The 18,130-nt window shown below is 41.7% G+C and overlaps 1 protein-coding gene across 2 annotated transcripts in view; it reads right to left on the bottom strand.

Annotated features, from left to right (window-relative positions):
• LOC126162362 (integrator complex subunit 13) overlaps positions 1 to 18,130 on the bottom strand; it is a 302,316-nt gene that overhangs the window by 169,840 nt on the left and 114,346 nt on the right. For both annotated transcript variants that reach the window (XM_049918816.1, XM_049918815.1), the window contains exon 10: positions 4,785 to 4,942. In XM_049918816.1, the coding sequence (XP_049774773.1) occupies positions 4,785 to 4,942 (158 nt within the window). The remainder of the gene's footprint in view (positions 1 to 4,784; positions 4,943 to 18,130) is intronic.

Raw genomic sequence — 18,130 nt, 5'->3', positions numbered from 1 at the left:
GTCTGGATGATTGACTGATCTGGCCTTGTAACATTAATTAAAACGGCGTTGCTGTGCTGGTACTGCGCACGGCTGAAAGCAAGGGGAAACTACAGCCATAACTTTAACCAAGGGTATGCAGCTTTACTGTATGGTTAAATAATGATTGCGTCCTCTTGGGTAATATATTCTGGAGGTAAAATAGTTCCCATTCAGATCTGCGGGTGGAGACTACTCAGGACGACATCATTATCAGGAGAAACAAAACTAGCATTCTATAGATCGAAGCATGGAATGTCAGATCTCTTAATCGGGCAGATAGGTTAGAAAATTTAAAAAGGGAAATGGACAGATTAAAGTGACATATAAAGGGAATTAGTGAAGTTCAGTGGCAAGAGGACAAAACTTCTGGTCAGGTGAATAAATGGTTACAAGTACAAAATCAAATAGGGCTAATGCAGGAGTAGGCTTAATAATGAATGAAACAATAGGACCGCGAGTAAGCTACTATGAACAGCAAACTGAACACGTTATTGTAGCCAAGATAGACACGAAGCACATGCCTATCACAGTAATACAAGTATATATACCAACTAACTCTGCATTTGACAAAGAGATTGAAAAAATTTATCATGGGATAAAAGAAATTAATCAGAGAGTGAAGGGAGAGGAAAATTTAATAGTCATGGGGGACTGGAATTCAACAGTAGGAAAAGAAAGAGAAGGAAAAGTAGTAGGTGAATATGGAATGGGGGTAAGGAATGAAAAGGAAGTCACCTGGTACTTTGCACAGACCATAACTTAATCATAGCTAACACTTGGTTCAAGAATCATGAAAGAAGTTAGTATACATGGAATAGGACTGGAGACACTGTAATAGATTATATAATGGTAAGAAAGTGATTTAGGAATCAGGTTTTAAATTGTAAGACATTTCCAGGGGCACATGTGGACTCTGACCACAATCTATTGGTTAGGAACTGCAGCTTAAAACTGAAAAAAGGTGGGAATTTAAAGAGATGGGACCTGGATAAACTGAAAGAACCAGAGATTGTAGAGAGTTTCAGACAGAGCATTAGGGAACAACTGATGAGAACGGGGGAAAGAAATACAGTAGAAGAAAAATGGGTAGTTTTGAGAGATGGCATAGTGAAGGCAGCAGAGGATCAAGTAGGTAAAAAGATGAGGGCTAGTAGAAATCCTTGGGTAACAGAAGTGATATTGAATTTAATTAATGAAAGGAGAAAATATAAAAATGCATTAAATGAAGCAGGCAAAAAACATCTCAAAAAATGAAATCAACAGGAAGCAAAGAAGGGATAGAAGAAAGGTGGAAGGAGTATATAGAGGGTCTATACAAGGGCAATGTACTTGAGGGAAATAATATGGAGATGGAAGGGGTCATAGATGAAGATGAAATAGGAGATGTGACACTGCGTGAAGAATTTGACAGAGCATTGAAAGACCTAAGTCGAAACAAGGCCTCAGGAGTAGACAACATTCCATCAGAACTACAGATAGCCTTGGCAGAGCCAGCCCTGGCAAAACTCTATCATTTGGTGAGCAAGATGTATGAGATAGACGAAATACTCTGAGACTTCACGAAAGGTATAACAATTCTGATCTGAAACAAAGCAGGTATCGACAGGCGTGAAAATTACAAAACTATCAGTTTAATAAGTCATGTCTGCAAAATACTAACACGAATTCTTTACAGACGAATGGAAAAACTAGTAGAAGCCAACGTCAGGGAAGATTAGTTTGGATTCCATAGAAATGTTGGAACATGTGAAGCAATACTGGCCGTACAACTTATCTTAGAAGATAAAGGAAAGGCAAACCTGTATTTCTAGCATTTGTAGACTTAGTGAAAGCTTTTGACAATGTTGACTGGAAAACTCTCTTTCAAATTCTGAAGGTGGCAGGGGTCAAATAAAGGGAGAGAAAGGCTATTTACAATTTGTACAGAAACCAGAAGGCAGTTATAAGAGATGTGGGGCACGAAAGGGGAGCAGTGTTTGAGAAGGGAGTGAGACAGGGTTATAGCCTATCTCCGATGTTATTCAATCTGTACACCGAGCAAGCAGTAAAGGAAACAAAAGAAAAATTCAGAGCAGGAATTAAAATCCGTGGAGAAGAAATAAAAACATTCAGGTTTGCTGGTGACTCTGTAATTCTGTCAGAAACACTGAAGGACCTGGAAGAGCAGTTGAATGGAATGGACAGTGTCTTAAAAGGAGGATATAAGATGAACATCTACAAAAGCAAAACAAGTATAATGGAATGTAGTCAAATTAAATAAGTTGATGCTGAGGGTATTAAATTAGGAAATGAGACACTTAAAGTAGCAGATGAGTTTTGCTATTTGGGGAGCAAATTAACTGATGATGGTCAAAGTAGAGAGGATAGCAATGGCAAGAAAAGCGTTTCTGAAGAAGTGAAATTTGTTACCAATGAGTATAGATTTAAATGTCAGGAAGTCGTTTCTGAAAGTATTTGTTCAGAGTGTAGCCATGTATGGAAGTGAAACATCTTCACTTAAAACTTCCGGGCTGATAGGCCGTGGTCGAAGTATAAAACACTCTCCTGACATTTCGTCTCCGACTGTGGGAGACATCCTCGGAGGTACAGCGGCGAACTGCGAAGAGAACTCGATGAAGTGCTGATTATATAGGCAGTACAGAGGGCGCCACAGTCGATCACGTGGCGTCGGCTATGAGATTGTCTCTGGTAATGCCAACATTCTCGATTGAAAGTAATCGATCATCACGCTTGCGGTGCAACACTGACATCCAAATTTTATCCAGTTTAACACCTTCGTCTTTCCTGTTAAAATTATTACGATGTTTATCAATCTCGATAGCCTCTCTATACATGTGTGCATAATAATGCGAGGTTTTTGAAATGACGCTCGTCTCGCTGAATTTTATTTCATGATCACCTTCCTGGTAAACATGTTCCGCTACGGCCGATTTATCTGTGTGACCCAGGCGGCAATTCCTCTTATGTTCAACAAGACGGGTGTTCACACTTCTCTTTGTGGTACCGATGTAAACCTGTCCACAACTACAAGGAATTTTATATACCCCCGGTGTAGCCAAAGGGTCTCGTGCATCTTTTGCCGACGTTAAAAATTCTTTTATTTTTCTGGTGGGTCTGAAAATAGTTTCTACCCCATACTTGCCTAAAACTTTCCCAATGCGGTCTGTGACCTTACTAATGAACGGAAGAAAAACTTTGCCCTTGGACGACTGTTGTTCGTCGTTACTCCTGATTCTCTGCCTAGAGCGAAGTGCTCGATCTATATCCTTGCTAGAATAGCCATTCTTCACGAACGTTGACCGTAGATGTTCAATCTCATCTTTTAAATAAACAGGTTCACAAAGTTTGTACGCCCTGTCTACCAAAGTTTTCATTACACCTCTTTTTTGTCTAGGGTGGTGGTTTGATTCTTTGTGTAGATAACGATCAGTATGTGTGGGCTTTCTATGCACCTTATGGCCCAACGTTCCGTCCCGTCGTTTAATCACAGACACATCCAGGAAGTTCAATTGCCCATTCCTTTCTGTCTCCATAGTGAATTGGATTTTCGGATTAATGCTGTTTAAATGTGTCAGGAAGGCATCCAACTCCTCTGCTCCATATGTCCATACTACGAACGTGTCATCGACGTAGCGATACCATCCGGCTGGTCTCTTACTGGCAGTCTGCAACACCCGTTGTTCAAAAGTCTCCATAAATAAGTTAGCCACAGCAGGACTGAGAGGACTGCCCATAGCCACCCCGTCAATCTGTTCATAAAAGTCATTATTATATTGAAAGTAGGTTGTGGTGAGGCAGTGTCGGAATAATGCCACAATATCGGTAGGAAAAATATCCGCTATGCATAAGATAGCTTCGTTTACCAGAATCATGGTAAATAATGACACAACGTCAAAACTGATGAGGATATCATCCGGGCCCACGCTCATTTCCTTTAACTTGTCAAGAGAGCTTGTATAGAGAGGCTATCGAGATAGATAAACATTGTAATAATTTTAACAGGAAAGACGAAGGTGTTAAACTGGATAAAATTTGGATGTCAGCGTTGCACCGCAAACGTGACGATCGATTACTTTCAATCGAGAATGTTGGCATTACCAGAGACAATCTCATAGCCGACGCCACGTGATTGACTATGGCGCCCTCTGTACTGCCTATATAATCAGCGCTTCATCGAGTTCTCTTCGCAGTTCACCGCTTTACCTCCGAGGATGTCTCCCGCAGTCGGAGACGAAACGTCAGGAGAGTGTTTTATACTTCGACCACGGCCTATCAGCCCGGAAGTTTTAAGTGAAGACAATACCGGCCGTGAAAGCTTACATTGTATGATCGAAGTGAAACATGTTAGATAAATAGTTTAGACAAGAAGAGAACAGAAGCTTTCGAAATATGGTGCTACAGAAGAATGCTGAAGATTAGATGGGTAGATCATGTAACTAACGAGGAGGTACTGAACAGAATTGGGGAGAAGAGGAATTTGTGGCACAACTTGACTACAAGAGGGAATTGGTTGGTAGGACATTTTCTGAGGCATCAGGGGATCACCAATTTAGTATTGGAGGGCAGCATGGAGAGTAAAAATCGTAGAGGAAGACCAAGTGATGAATACACTAGGCAGATTCAGAAGGATGTAGGTTGCAGTAGTTACTTGGAGATGAAGAACTCTGGACTGATGACCACAACAACAACAACATTACTTACAGTAAAATATTTCTTTCTCAATTATTATTATTATTATTATTATTATTGGTGGTGATACTCACCTTTTTGGACCCTTTCCCCTCTGTCCCATATTTGGTGTTTGTAGGTTCTCATGTTTTGATTCCAAACCAATGAGATTATAGATTACCTGCTTGCATTGCACTACTTCTTCGTTTGTGAGCTCTTCTTTCACCATCAACTGAGGAAGAGGATCAATGTACTGAAAACAAAAACTGATTTTAGTAGTGTAATAGACAGTTTAAATCTGAAAGAAAATTCCAATCACGTTAAAAAAGAATGAAAGGTTGTACTTACTATACTAATACTTTTCAGCACAACCAAGGGGGGTGGGGGGTGGAACTAGAAGTACGTAGGATGTATAGCATGCAATAACTACTGATGAAGATACGAAGTGTAGAAAGTTCTGAAGTGTTCAATCCAATGTTCACATATAGCACATGTGGGAAACATACTTCATCCCAATTTTATGAGATGGCCACATCGGTGATTGGAAAACTACCACCTCCAGAATAAAAGTCTTATCAGCAGTGACGGTTTGTATTGGTAGCACTTGTCCACTATTATCTACAGTAATTGTCCAGCAACAGGTTTGGGCGCATCTGATGAGAGGGTGCAACCCAACCACAGCTCTTACAGGGATCACCGTGCAGGCTGGATAGATTATGTTTTGGCATTCGATCTGGAGCAGATGGGCATGACAGCAACTGCTGAGGACTGTGTGCTGGGGCTGTGCAGACTAGTAAGAGGAAGCAGATGTGCTGGCAGGACTCTATTCTATAAAAGCATGTGGAACTCCAAGAGCACCGGCTAGTGACAGGCAGAGGCTGTACAGACTGAGGAAATTGCTAATGTGTCAGCTGCCATCACCAGGGGAATTAAAATTGGAGAGTGGGTTTGCGTATGTTTACTTTCAACCTTTCTGTGTTTTACAACCTGTATCTTTTGATGCTCATCCTGGCCAGTTTTGCTTGGGTTGTCAAGCTTCATCAGTTACCATAAAGGCTTATTCTGTTATCGTATTAGATGCTTGGCTCTGACTTTGCTTTTGGTTACATCAGAGGCCTGTGAGTTTGGATTAACTGAAAGATCTTCAGTGTTTTGGAGTTTTACAAACTGATTAACTATATCCTGTGTTTTTCCAAAAGTTCAATATTGTAATTTAATTAATTTTGTTTTGTATTTTGTGTGGGTTAATCACCTTATTGATGCATTAGTTAAGATGAGGCAGCTTTATTAATTTTTAGATACTTCTGTTAAGAGTTCATAAATGTATTCGCCTTGTTTATCTTGTGTGAAATTGTTATGCGTAGTATATCGTATTCCATTCTATTATGGTAGGTGCAGAAACAGTAGCTTAAGGGACCAAATGAGTGAACAGTCTGTTGCACATATGTATTTGTTTATTAATTCCAAGTATGTGTCTCAAATGATTAGTGTATCATTGGACTGGAACAATAAGGAAATAATTACAGCCCAAACACACAGACGAGGTGCAACAAAAAATGGTTCAAATGGCTCTGAGCACTATGGGACTTAACATCTGTGGTCATCAGTCCCCTAGAACGTAGAACTACTTAAACCTAACTAACCTAAGGACATCACACACATCCATGCCCAAGGCAGGATTCGAACCTGCGACCGTAGCAGTCATGCGGCTCCAGACTGAAGCGCCTAGAACCGCACGGCCACACCAGCCGGCCGTGGTGCAACAATGTTACGGACAGAGAACTGTGCAACGTGGGCGCCAGCCAGGTGACAGTGCTGGAGCAGTTGAGGTTGTCTGGCGGAGGAGACCAGATAGCGAGGTCATCGGTCTCATCGGATTAGGGAAGGATGGGGAAGGAAGTCGGCTGTGCCCTTTCAAAGGAACCATCCTGGCATTTACCTGGAGTGATGTAGGGAAATCACAGAAAACCTAAATCAGGAGGCCAGACACAGGATTGAACCGTTGTCCTCCCGAATGCGAGTGCAATGTGCTAGCCACTGTGCCACCTTGCTCAGTCTTGAGCAGTGGAAATTTAGATGATGTGCAGGGGAAAGGGGGGGGGGGGGAGGGGAGGGGAGGGAAAAGGGGAGGAGGTTGAATATAGGGATCTTCATGTATTAATATGAAAAGAAGAGGAAAAAGGGGGTAAAAGAGGAAACATTGTGAGATGAGGATCATGTAAGATAGTGGGTAATGTTGCACGAACGGAAAGGGAAGCTTGTCGTGCTGTTAGAGAAAAATTTGGACCTGGGAAGAATGAAAAGAGAGTGCCATAGGTGTCCAAAGAAGAGGAGGGTGGAGGAATAGGTTTTAATGAGGAGATAGAATAAGACGGAGGGAAAGGAGGCAGGTTATAGTCAGATGGGTGGGGAAGGAGGGGCTGGAAGTGTCGTTTTGGAAAGAAGATGGATAACACAGAGTGTACATAAAGTCCGGGAACACTTTCAATTATTTAAATGATAATTAATTGAAACCCTCAGCTGCCGACGTGTGTTTTTGATATATCTCGATGGGGACAGCTGAAAATGTGTGCCCCGACCGGGACTCGAACCTGGGATCTCCTGCTTACATGGCAGATGCTCTATCCATCTGAGCCAAAGAATACACCGATGAATAGCATGAATGCAGGGACTTATCCCTTGCACGCTTCCCGGGAGAGCCACATTCCTAAATGTTCACAATCTACATACGTAATGTACCTGATAGATATTTGCCCATCCACTCATTACTCGCACACACTAAGGTGACGATTCCCGTAAGAGTTCAAGCAACCTGTGCGCATTGGCACAGACGAAGGTCAATGGCTGGGTAGCCTTTAACTATGTATATGAAGATAGTAGCTGTTCTTGGAAGAACAGATACCATTGATGAGCGTGCAGCTTCTATAGAATAAATGATAATTCATATGTGTATCCGGTGGCTCAGATGAATAGAGCGTCTGCCATGTAAGCAGGAGAACCCGGGTTCGAGTCCCAATCATTTATTCTAGAGAAGCTGCACGGTCATTAATGGTATCTTTTCATTCGAGGACAGTTCCTATCTTCATATATATAGTTAAAGGCTACCCAGCCATTGACCTTCATCTGTGCAAATGTGCACAGGTTGCCCGAACTCTTACGGGAATCGTCACCTTAGTGTGTGAGAGTAATGAGTGGATGGGCAAATATCTATTAGGTACATTATGTATGTAGATTGTAAACAGTTGGGAATGTGGGTCTCACGGGAAGCATGCAAGGGATAAGCCCCTGCAGTCACGCTATTCATCTGTGTATTCGGTGGCTCAGTGGATAGAGCATCTGCCATGTAAGCAAGAGATCCCCGGTTAGAGTCCTGGTCGGGGCACACATTTTCAGCTGTCCCCATCGAGGTATATCAACAACACCTGTCGGCAGCTGAGGGTTTCAATTAATTATCATTTATTCTAGAGAAGCTGGACGGTCATCAATGATATCTGTTCTTTCAAGAAGAGTTACTATCTTCGTATATATTTCAATTATTTATTGCACAAGAGCTAAACACTGTACAGACATCATATATACTGCATTTTGAAGAGAAACTCTGAAAGTTTTTTTTACAAACATTCGATATGCAAACTATGAGTGACCCAGAAGACGTCAATACAGTAATCGAATTCTAGACATACCCATCGCAAAATGGCATTGTCTACAGAGGCGGTCGCTTCCTGTATTCTCTTCCGGAGCTCTTCTATATCACATAGTAGAGGTGGTACATCCACCAGATCTTTAACGTGTCCCCACAGAAAAGAGTGACTTATTAAAGGGAAGTAATTTAAAAAGATCTCCCCACTACAGAAAACATACCTTGCAGCACATTATGATCTGAATCAAAGCAGTAAATACCAAGGTATCTTCCCATTTGCAGAAAGAGTGGTCAGCCTCACCTCCATTCAGTTTAGTAATAAACAGCTTGATCTTCCTAAGGAAAGTCTCAAGAGCAATGTACAGCTCATTTCAAATGAACATCGGACCAGTTAACTCATTGCTGATTTAAAGATTGCTTTAGATCATACAGTTGATGATAAAACTAATCAATGAAAAATCTCACGTAAAGCAAGAGACAAAGGGAGACAATTATCTTCCAAAACTGTTTGTAATAAAGATGGGACAGTAGTCTGTACAATATAATCTGTCCTGATAATCACTATAAATACAAAGTCGGGAATCTGCTAGACAAGCTCAAGTATTGTGGCATGAATGGGACAGTGCACAAATGGTTTAATTCGTACCTAACTGGAAGAGTGCAGAAAGTTGAAATAAGCAGTTCTCATAATATGCAAAGATCAGCACATTCCTCAAACTGGGGAACTATCAATGGGGTTCCACAAGGGTTGGTCTTGGGTCCTTTGTTGTTCTTAATATATATTAATGACTTGCCATTTTATATTCATGAAGAGGCAAAGTTAGTTCTCTTTGCTGATGATCTAAATATAATAATCACACCTGACAAACAAGAATTAACTGATGAAATTGTCAATAATGTATTTCAGAAAACTACTAATTGGTTCCTTGTAAATGGACTCTCATTGAATTTTGATAAGACACAGTACATACAGTTCCGTACAGTAAATGGTATGACGCCATTAATAAATATAGACCTTAATCAGAAGCATACAGATAAGGTAGAATATTAAAAATTTTTAGGTGTGTCCATTGATGAGAGATTAAATTGGAAGAAACACATTGATGATCTGTTGAAACGTTTGAGTTCAGCTACTTATGCAATAAGGGTCATTGCAAATTTTTGTGATAAAATTAGTAAATTAGCTTACTATGCCTATTTTCACTCACTGCTTGCATATGGCGTCATATTTTGGGGTAATTCATCACTGAGGAATAAAGTATTTATTGCACAAAAGCGTGTTATCAGAATAATAGCTGGAGTCCACCCAAGGTCATCCTGCAGACATTTATTTAAGGATCTAGGGATATTCACAGTAACTTCTCAGTATATATACTCTCTTATGAAATTTGTTATTAACAACCAAACCTAATTCAAAAGTAATAGCAGTGTGCATAACTACAATACTAGGAGAAAGGATGATCTTCACTATTCAAGATTAAATCTAACTTTGGCACAGAAAGGGGTGAATTATACTGCCACTAAAGTCTTTGGTCACTTACCAAATAGTATCAAAAGTCTGACAGATAACCAGCAAGTATTAAAGAAGATATTAAAAGAATTTCTGAATGACAACTCCTTCTACTCCATAGAGGAATTTTTAGATATAAATTAAGAAAAAAACCAAACAAACAAAAATAAAAAAAATAAAAAAGTTGTTATATTAACTTAATTATGTTGTTAAATTAACTTAATTATGTCATGTATTGGAAAATTTGACTCGTTCCACATCATTACGAAATATCGTATTCATGATCCATGGAACTTGTAAGGAAAATTTTTGTTGTCCTCTCCTTGTTTGCACTTTTAAAAAATATATCTATATACATATGTTAATGTTATGAAACAATAGACTGCTACTCACCATACAGAGGAGATGTTGGCCTCAGTGGCTAGAGAGAGTGGTCACATGTTTATGAATTGTGCTTGCGTGAATGTGTGTGTGAGTGTTTTCTATGTTAGAAGAAGGCCTATTGGCTAAAAGCTCACATGTTAAGCTGTCTTTTTGTTGTGGCTGTCTGTAACTCAAAATCTCCTCTACATGGCGAGTAGCAATCTATCTTTTTCATAATATTGTCGTTATTCCATTGTGGATTTTCCATAGTTTGATATATACTAATCTTCCTGTTCAAGAAACACTAGATATCATTCTTGAAAACCTGTCCAGAAATGGCAAATTAAATCCAGATGAAGTCTACAAGCTCATCTCCCTTCTTTCCCTCATTACCTTACATAATTATTTTTCTTTTATTGACAGCCTTATAAACAGACAGCCTTGCAATGGGCAACTGCCTCACAGGATTTTAAACAGACAATTTTGTCAATACACTTGAAAACTGTTATTTTATGCAAGCTTCTGCCGTTAGTACGAACATCCTTTTTTATTGCAGACACATGGATGATATTTTTGTTATAATGAATGCCTACATGAATGACATATGCCTCCTCCGAGATGAATTTTGCCATCTTCATCCAAAAATGGTTTTCATTCACCAACACAAGTGAACTGAATGCTTCATTCAATAATTCAATAAATACATCAAGTTTGGGCTTTACAGAAAGCCCACAAACAGTGACACCATCATCCACTCAACATCTTTCCATCCTTTCAGTTACAAAAGAAGCTTTTTTTCTTCTGTGGTCGACCGTTTGTGTGACCTGTCCTTAGATTCAGAAACCGTCAAACAAGAGCTTGCACATTTGAGACACATTGCTAGAATCAATGGATACCACCCTAGTCTGGTAGACAGAATATACAATTTAAAAATCTCTAAAACCAGCACCTCTCTAGACCGCAGGGCTATCTTACATGAACCTCACGTCACACCGCTTCCTGTTTTATCCCCATTTTTTCCTTTCCTTTCACATTAATATGTAATTTTCCCTGTATATACACGTCCTCCCCTTCACCCTCCTCTTCTCTCTTTTTCCTTCACCTCCCCTCCCCATTCCCATGCACATCATTTAAATTCCTGCTGCCCTAGCATCACTACCTAGCTACCGTATTTACTCGAATCTAAGCCGCGCTCGAATCTAAGCCGCACATGAAAAATGAGACTCGAAATCAAGGAAAAAAAAATTCTCGAATCTAGACCGCACATGAAATTTGAGACTCGAAATTCAAGGGGAGAGAGAAGTTTTAGGCCGCACCTCCAAATTGAAACAAAGTTGGTCCATTGTAATATGAGACACAATTTAGGTCGAATGAATGGCGATACAGCTACAGGAGTTTGGTTCGAGTCGTAAGCTTAGCAGTTAAGCTTTACCAGGTAGCCATTGCTATGCGTCAGTTGCTCCGTCCATATTTATAGGGGTACCCTTCTTTTTTCACATGCTATGTCTGGTTTGAATTGATTGCTTATTTTTCTTTGATATGATAAGTGCCGTTCTTTTTGTTATAGGTGTTTACGTCACTCTAAGCTGAAAATGCATTATTGTACTGTGTCGTGCATTGTTTGTCACATTCTGATAATGTGTGTTTACGACCTGTCGCCGCTCACGGCATCGCTTGCTTTTGTGTGCGCTACCGCCGCTTACGATAAAAAAAAAAAGAGGAATTGTCTCATTAGCGAAACAATGGCAAGAGACTGCTATTTGTTGTTACTTACACTGCTGCTTTCTTTGATAATGATCAACAAGAACCAATTAATAGACTGCGTATGATATAAGATGTTCTGAACGAGAGTTTAGCGAAAATTTTTCTGCATTTGAAAATCTTTGCAGACGCCTCTTTAGTACATTACATTCTGCACAGAAATTGGGGTCATCTTAGCTTTAAAAATCTAGTCAATAGCCGTGCTTCATTTCTGACTGTATCATTATTAGGCATAAGAATAATACGGATATAAACATGACATGATATGTATATTCTTCCGCGTTTGCTGTTGTCTCACTCTAGTTTCGTAGTTTATTAGGCAGACAGGATTTAACTGAGATAGCAGCAAACACGAAAGAATACATGGCAAAATGTTTATATTCATATTATTCTTATGGTGAAGAGAATACTGTATGTGATTCACAATTCAAAAAGTTCCTATTAGCAACCATCTCGTCTTACAGGTAGGAAAATTTCAGAACGTAGAGTTGGCCATATTGACAAACATCCCAAACAGTCCTGCCATTCAGATTTTCGTGGTACATTGAAATGCTGCTACATTCGAAGATGAACAATGCGGAATTTGTATTTACTTCATTGGATAATGTATAAAAATGCAGTGGTCGAAACTCGGCGCGGAGAAAAAAAGCTCGTCTTCCACCTTTTTTTAAATTTATTTACTGACGCAGAGGTTTTGGCGCCAGTATTTATCATTGTGCCTGCAAAACATGCCTGTGTAGCACTATATACACTCCTGGAAATTGAAATAAGAACACCGTGAATTCATTGTCCCAGGAAGGGGAAACTTTATTGACACATTCCTGGGGTCAGATACATCACATGATCACACTGACAGAACCACAGGCACATAGACAAAGGCAACAGAGCATGCACAATGTCGGCACTAGTACAGTGTATATCCACCTTTCGCAGCAATGCAGGCTGCTATTCTCCCATGGAGACGATCGTAGAGATGCTGGATGTAGTCCTGTGGAACGGCTTGCCATGCCATTTCCACCTGGCGCCTCAGTTGGACCAGCGTTCGTGCTGGACGTGCAGACCGCGTGAGACGACGCTTCATCCAGTCCCAAACATGCTCAATGGGGGACAGATCCGGAGATCTTGCTGGCCAGGGTAGGTGACTTACACCTTCTAGAGCACGTTGGGTGGCACGGGATACATGCGGACGTGCATTGTCCTGTTGGAACAGCAAGTTCCCTTGCCGGTCTAGGAATGGTAGAACGATGGGTTCGATGACGGTTTGGATGTACCGTGCACTATTCAGTGTCCCCTCGACGATCACCAGTGGTGTACGGCCAGTGTAGGAGATCGCTCCCCACACCATGATGCCGGGTGTTGGCCCTGTGTGCCTCGGTCGTATGCAGTCCTGATTGTGGCGCTCACCTGCACGGCGCCAAACACGCATACGACCATCATTGGCACCAAGGCAGAAGCGACTCTCATCGCTGAAGACGACACGTCTCCATTCGTCCCTCCATTCACGCCTGTCGCGACGCCACTGGAGGCGGGCTGCACGATGTTGGGGCGTGAGCGGAAGACGGCCTAACGGTGTGCGGGACCGTAGCCCAGCTTCATGGAGACGGTTGCGAATGGTCCTCGCCGATACCCCAGGAGCAACAGTGTCCCTAATTTGCTGGGAAGTGGCGGTGCGGTCCCCTACGGCACTGCGTAGGATCCTACGGTCTTGGCGTGCATCCGTGCGTCGCTGCGGTCCGGTCCCAGGTCGACGGGCACGTGCACCTTCCGCCGACCACTGGCGACAACATCGATGTACTGTGGAGACCTCACGCCCCACGTGTTGAGCAATTCGGCGGTACGTCCACCCGGCCTCCCGCATGCCCACTATACGCCCTCGCTCAAAGTCCGTCAACTGCACATACGGTTCACGTCCACGCTGTCGCGGCATGCTACCAGTGTTAAAGACTGCGATGGAGCTCCGTATGCCACGGCAAACTGGCTGACACTGACGGCGGCGGTGCACAAATGCTGCGCAGCTAGCGCCATTCGACGGCCAACACCGCGGTTCCTGGTGTGTCCGCTGTGCCGTGCGTGTGATCATTGCTTGTACAGCCCTCTCGCAGTGTCCGGAGCAAGTATGGTGGGTCTGACACACCGGTGTCAATGTGTTCTTTTTTCCATTTCCAGGAGTGTATATTCGACGGCAGAAGTTAGTTGTGGCGGCACCTACCAACACCAGAACTTCCGCTTACTTTGCACTCGATTCTAAGCCGCAGACGGTTTTTTGGATTACAAAAACCAGAAAAAAAGTGCGCATTAGATTCTAGTAAATACGGTAGTCCCTAACTCAGACAGTTCGTTGTCTGTAACATCGCTACACCACTTCTGTATTTATGATCGTTGAGGGCATTGCAGTTCCACCTCATTCAATTTCATCATTGTGAATGCGTGTCTACTGATGCACCAGCTCCTTCTTCAACAAATACGTGTGAAAAGGATGCGAACATAATTGCAATTTTCTTTTTGGAAGGGGGGGATGTCTTGGTGCTCACTATACGGTTTCTATTTAAGCCAGGATCATGGGGTAAATATATATATATATATAGTATTTGGTTTAGCCCCAAGCAGTAGCTATTTGCATAGCCATTTCAACATTTGTCTCACTGTTGCTATGTTACTGCATATTAAGCAAGTTCTGAATGACAAACTGGAGCTGTGAAATAATTAATTTTTTTTTGAAAAGATTTTAAATCGGCCGAAATTTAATTGAGCTGAAATTAAAGTTACGGAGCGAGGTGGGGCAGTGGTTAGCACACTGGACTCGCATTCTGAAGGACAACTGTTCAGACCCACATCCAGCCATCCGGATTTAGGTTTTCCATGATTTTCCCAAACCGCTCCTGCAAACTGCTAGGATGGTTCCTTTCAATAGGCACAGCCAATTTCTTTCCTTATCCTTGACACAATCCAAGCTTGTGCTCTGTCTAAAATGACCTCGATGTCAAGGGGACATTAAACTCAATCTTCCTTCCTTCTTGCTTTGAAACTATAGCTTAGCTGACAGAATCATTTGCCGCCCCCGGTGTAAAACCTGTCCCATGCACCCTCCCACCACCACCTATTCCAGTCCTGTAACCCGGAAGGTGTACACGATCAAAGGCAAAGCCACGTGTGAAAGCACCCACGTGATTTACCAACTGACCTGCCTACACTGTGATGCATTCTATGTGGGAATGACCAGCAACAAACTGTCCATTCGCATGAATGGACACAGGCAGACAGTGTTTGTTGGTAATGAGGATCACCCTGTGGCTAAACATGCCTTGGTGCACGGCCAGCACATCTTGGCACAGTGTTACACCGTCCGGGTTATCTGGATACTTCCCACTAACACCAACCTGTCTGAACTCCGGAGATGGGAACTTGCCCTTCAGCATATCCTCTCTTCTCGCTATCCGCCAGGCCTCAATCTCCGCTAATTTCTAATTTCAATCTGCCGCCGCTCATACCTCACCTGTCTTTCAACATCATCTTTGCCTCTGTACTTCCGTCCCGACTGACATCTCTGCCCAAACTCTTTGCCTTTACAAATGTCTGCTTGTGCCTGTGTATATGCGGATGGATATGTGTGTGTGTGCGAGTGTATACCTGTCCTTTTTTCCCCCTAAGGTAAGTCTTTCCGCTCCCGGGATTGGAATGACTCCTTACCCTCTCCCTTAAAACCCATATCCTTTTGTCTTTCCTTCTCCTTCCCTCTTTCCTGACGAGGCAACCGTTGGTTGCGAAAGCTAGATTTTTGTGTGTATGTTTGTGTTTGTTTGTGTGTCTATCGACCTGCCAGCGCTTTTGTTTGGTAAGTCTCATCATCTTTCTTTTTAAATATATTTTTCCCACGTGGAATGTTTCCCTCTAGGGAAACATTCCACGTGGGAAAAATATATTTAAAAAGAAAGATGATGAGACTTACCCAACAAAAGCGCTGGCAGGTCGATAGACACACAAATAAACACAAACATACACACAAAACTCTAGCTTTCGCAACCAACGGTTGCCTCGTCAGGAAAGAGGGAAGGAGAAGGAAATACAAAAGGATATGGGTTTTTGTAAGGAGTCATTCCAATCCCGGGAGCGGAAAGACTTACCTTAGGGGGAAAAAAGGACAGGTATACACTCGCACACACACACATATCCATCCATACATACAAGACACAAGCAGACATTTGACGAGGCAACCGTTGGTTGCGAAAGCTAGAGTTTTGTGTGTATGTTTGTGTTTATTTGTGTGTCTATCGACCTGCCAGCGCTTTTGTTGGGTAAGTCTCATCATCTTTCTTTTTAAATATATTTTTCCCACGTGGAATGTTTCCCTCTATTATATTCATATCATTAATTTGAATCCAACAATCACGTTTGTTATTGTTATTGTCACTGTTACATTTCGTAGTCTTTTCTGTCATCTTATTTCCTCCTTCTGTTTTTGCCAGCAGTTTTACTTTCTATTCACCTTCTCCTTTTTTACCGTAATCCAGTATACAATTTTATCCCGCCGATATATACTCAATAGTACGTAACAATACGTAACCCACTTCCTGACAAATGTCTGCTTGTGTCTTGTATGTATGGATGGATATGTGTGTGTGTGCGAGTGTATACCTGTCCTTTTTTCCCCCTAAGGTAAGTCTTTCCGCTCCCGGGATTGGAATGACTCCTTACCCCCTAAAACCCATATCCTTTTGTATTTCCTTCTCCTTCCCTCTTTCCTGACGAGGCAACCGTTGGTTGCGAAAGCTAGAGTTTTGTGTGTATGTTTGTGTTTATTTGTGTGTCTATCGACCTGCCAGCGCTTTTGTCGGGTAAGTCTCTATATATATATATATATATATATATATATATATATATATATATATATATATATATATATATAAAGAAAGATGATGAGACTTACCAAACAAAAGCGCTGGCAGGTCGATAGACACACAAACAAACACAAACATACACACAAAATCTAGCTTTCGCAACCAATGGTTGCCTCGTCAGGAAAGAGGGAAGGAGAGGGAAAGACAAAAGGATTTGGGTTTTAAGGGAGAGGGTAAGGAGTCATTCCAATCCCGGGAGCAGAAAGACTTACCTTAGGGGGAAAAAAGGACAGGTATACACTCGCACACACACACATATCCATCCTCATATACACAGACACAAGCAGACATTTGTAAAGGCAAAGAGTTTGGTAATGAGGATCACCCTGTGGCTAAACATGCCTTGGTGCACGGCCAGCACATCTTGGCACAGTGTTACACCATCCGGGTTATCTGGATACTTCCCACTAACACCAACCTGTCAGAACTCCGGAGATGGGAACTTGCCCTTCAGCATATCCTCTCTTCTCACTATCCGCCAGGCCTCAATCTCCGCTAATTTCTAATTTCAATTTGCCGCCGCTCATACCTCACCTGTCTTTCAACATCATCTTTGCCTTTGTACATCCGCCCCGACTCTGCTTGTGTCTGTGTATATGAGGATGGATATGTGTGTGTGTGCGAGTGTATACCTGTCCTTTTTTCCCCCTAAGGTAAGTCTTTCCGCTCCCGGGATTGGAATGACTCCTTACCCTCTCCCTTAAAACCCAAATCCTTTTGTCTTTCCCTCTCCTTCCCTCTTTCCTGACGAGGCAACCATTGGTTGCGAAAGCTAGATTTTGTGTGTATGTTTGTGTTTGTTTGTGTGTCTATCGACCTGCCAGCGCTTTTGTTTGGTAGGTCTCATCATCTTTCTTTTTAAATATATTTTTCCCACGTGGAACGTTTCCCTCTATTATATTCATATAATGCCTTTACAAATGTCTGCTTGTGTTTTGTGTGTATGTTTGTGTTTATTTGTGTGTCTATCGACCTGCCAGCGCTTTTGTTGGGTAAGTCTCATCATCTTTCTTTTTAAATATATTTTTCCCACGTGGAATGTTTCCCTCTATTATATATATATATATATATATATATATATATATATATATATATATATATATAGTTATAATAGAAGGAAACATTCCACGAAGGAAAAATATACCTGAAAACAAAGATGATGTGACTTACCAAATGAAAGTGCTGGCAGGTCGACAGACACACAAACGATCACAAACATACACACAAAATTCAAGCTTTCGCAACAAACTGTTGCCTCATCAGGAAAGAGGG

The sequence above is a fragment of the Schistocerca cancellata genome, chromosome 2 (genome assembly GCF_023864275.1).
Source record: "Schistocerca cancellata isolate TAMUIC-IGC-003103 chromosome 2, iqSchCanc2.1, whole genome shotgun sequence".
Lineage (NCBI taxonomy): Eukaryota > Metazoa > Arthropoda > Insecta > Orthoptera > Acrididae > Schistocerca > Schistocerca cancellata.
Note: the sequence above shows the minus strand (reverse complement) of the source record. Positions and strands in the feature narration are given on the sequence as shown.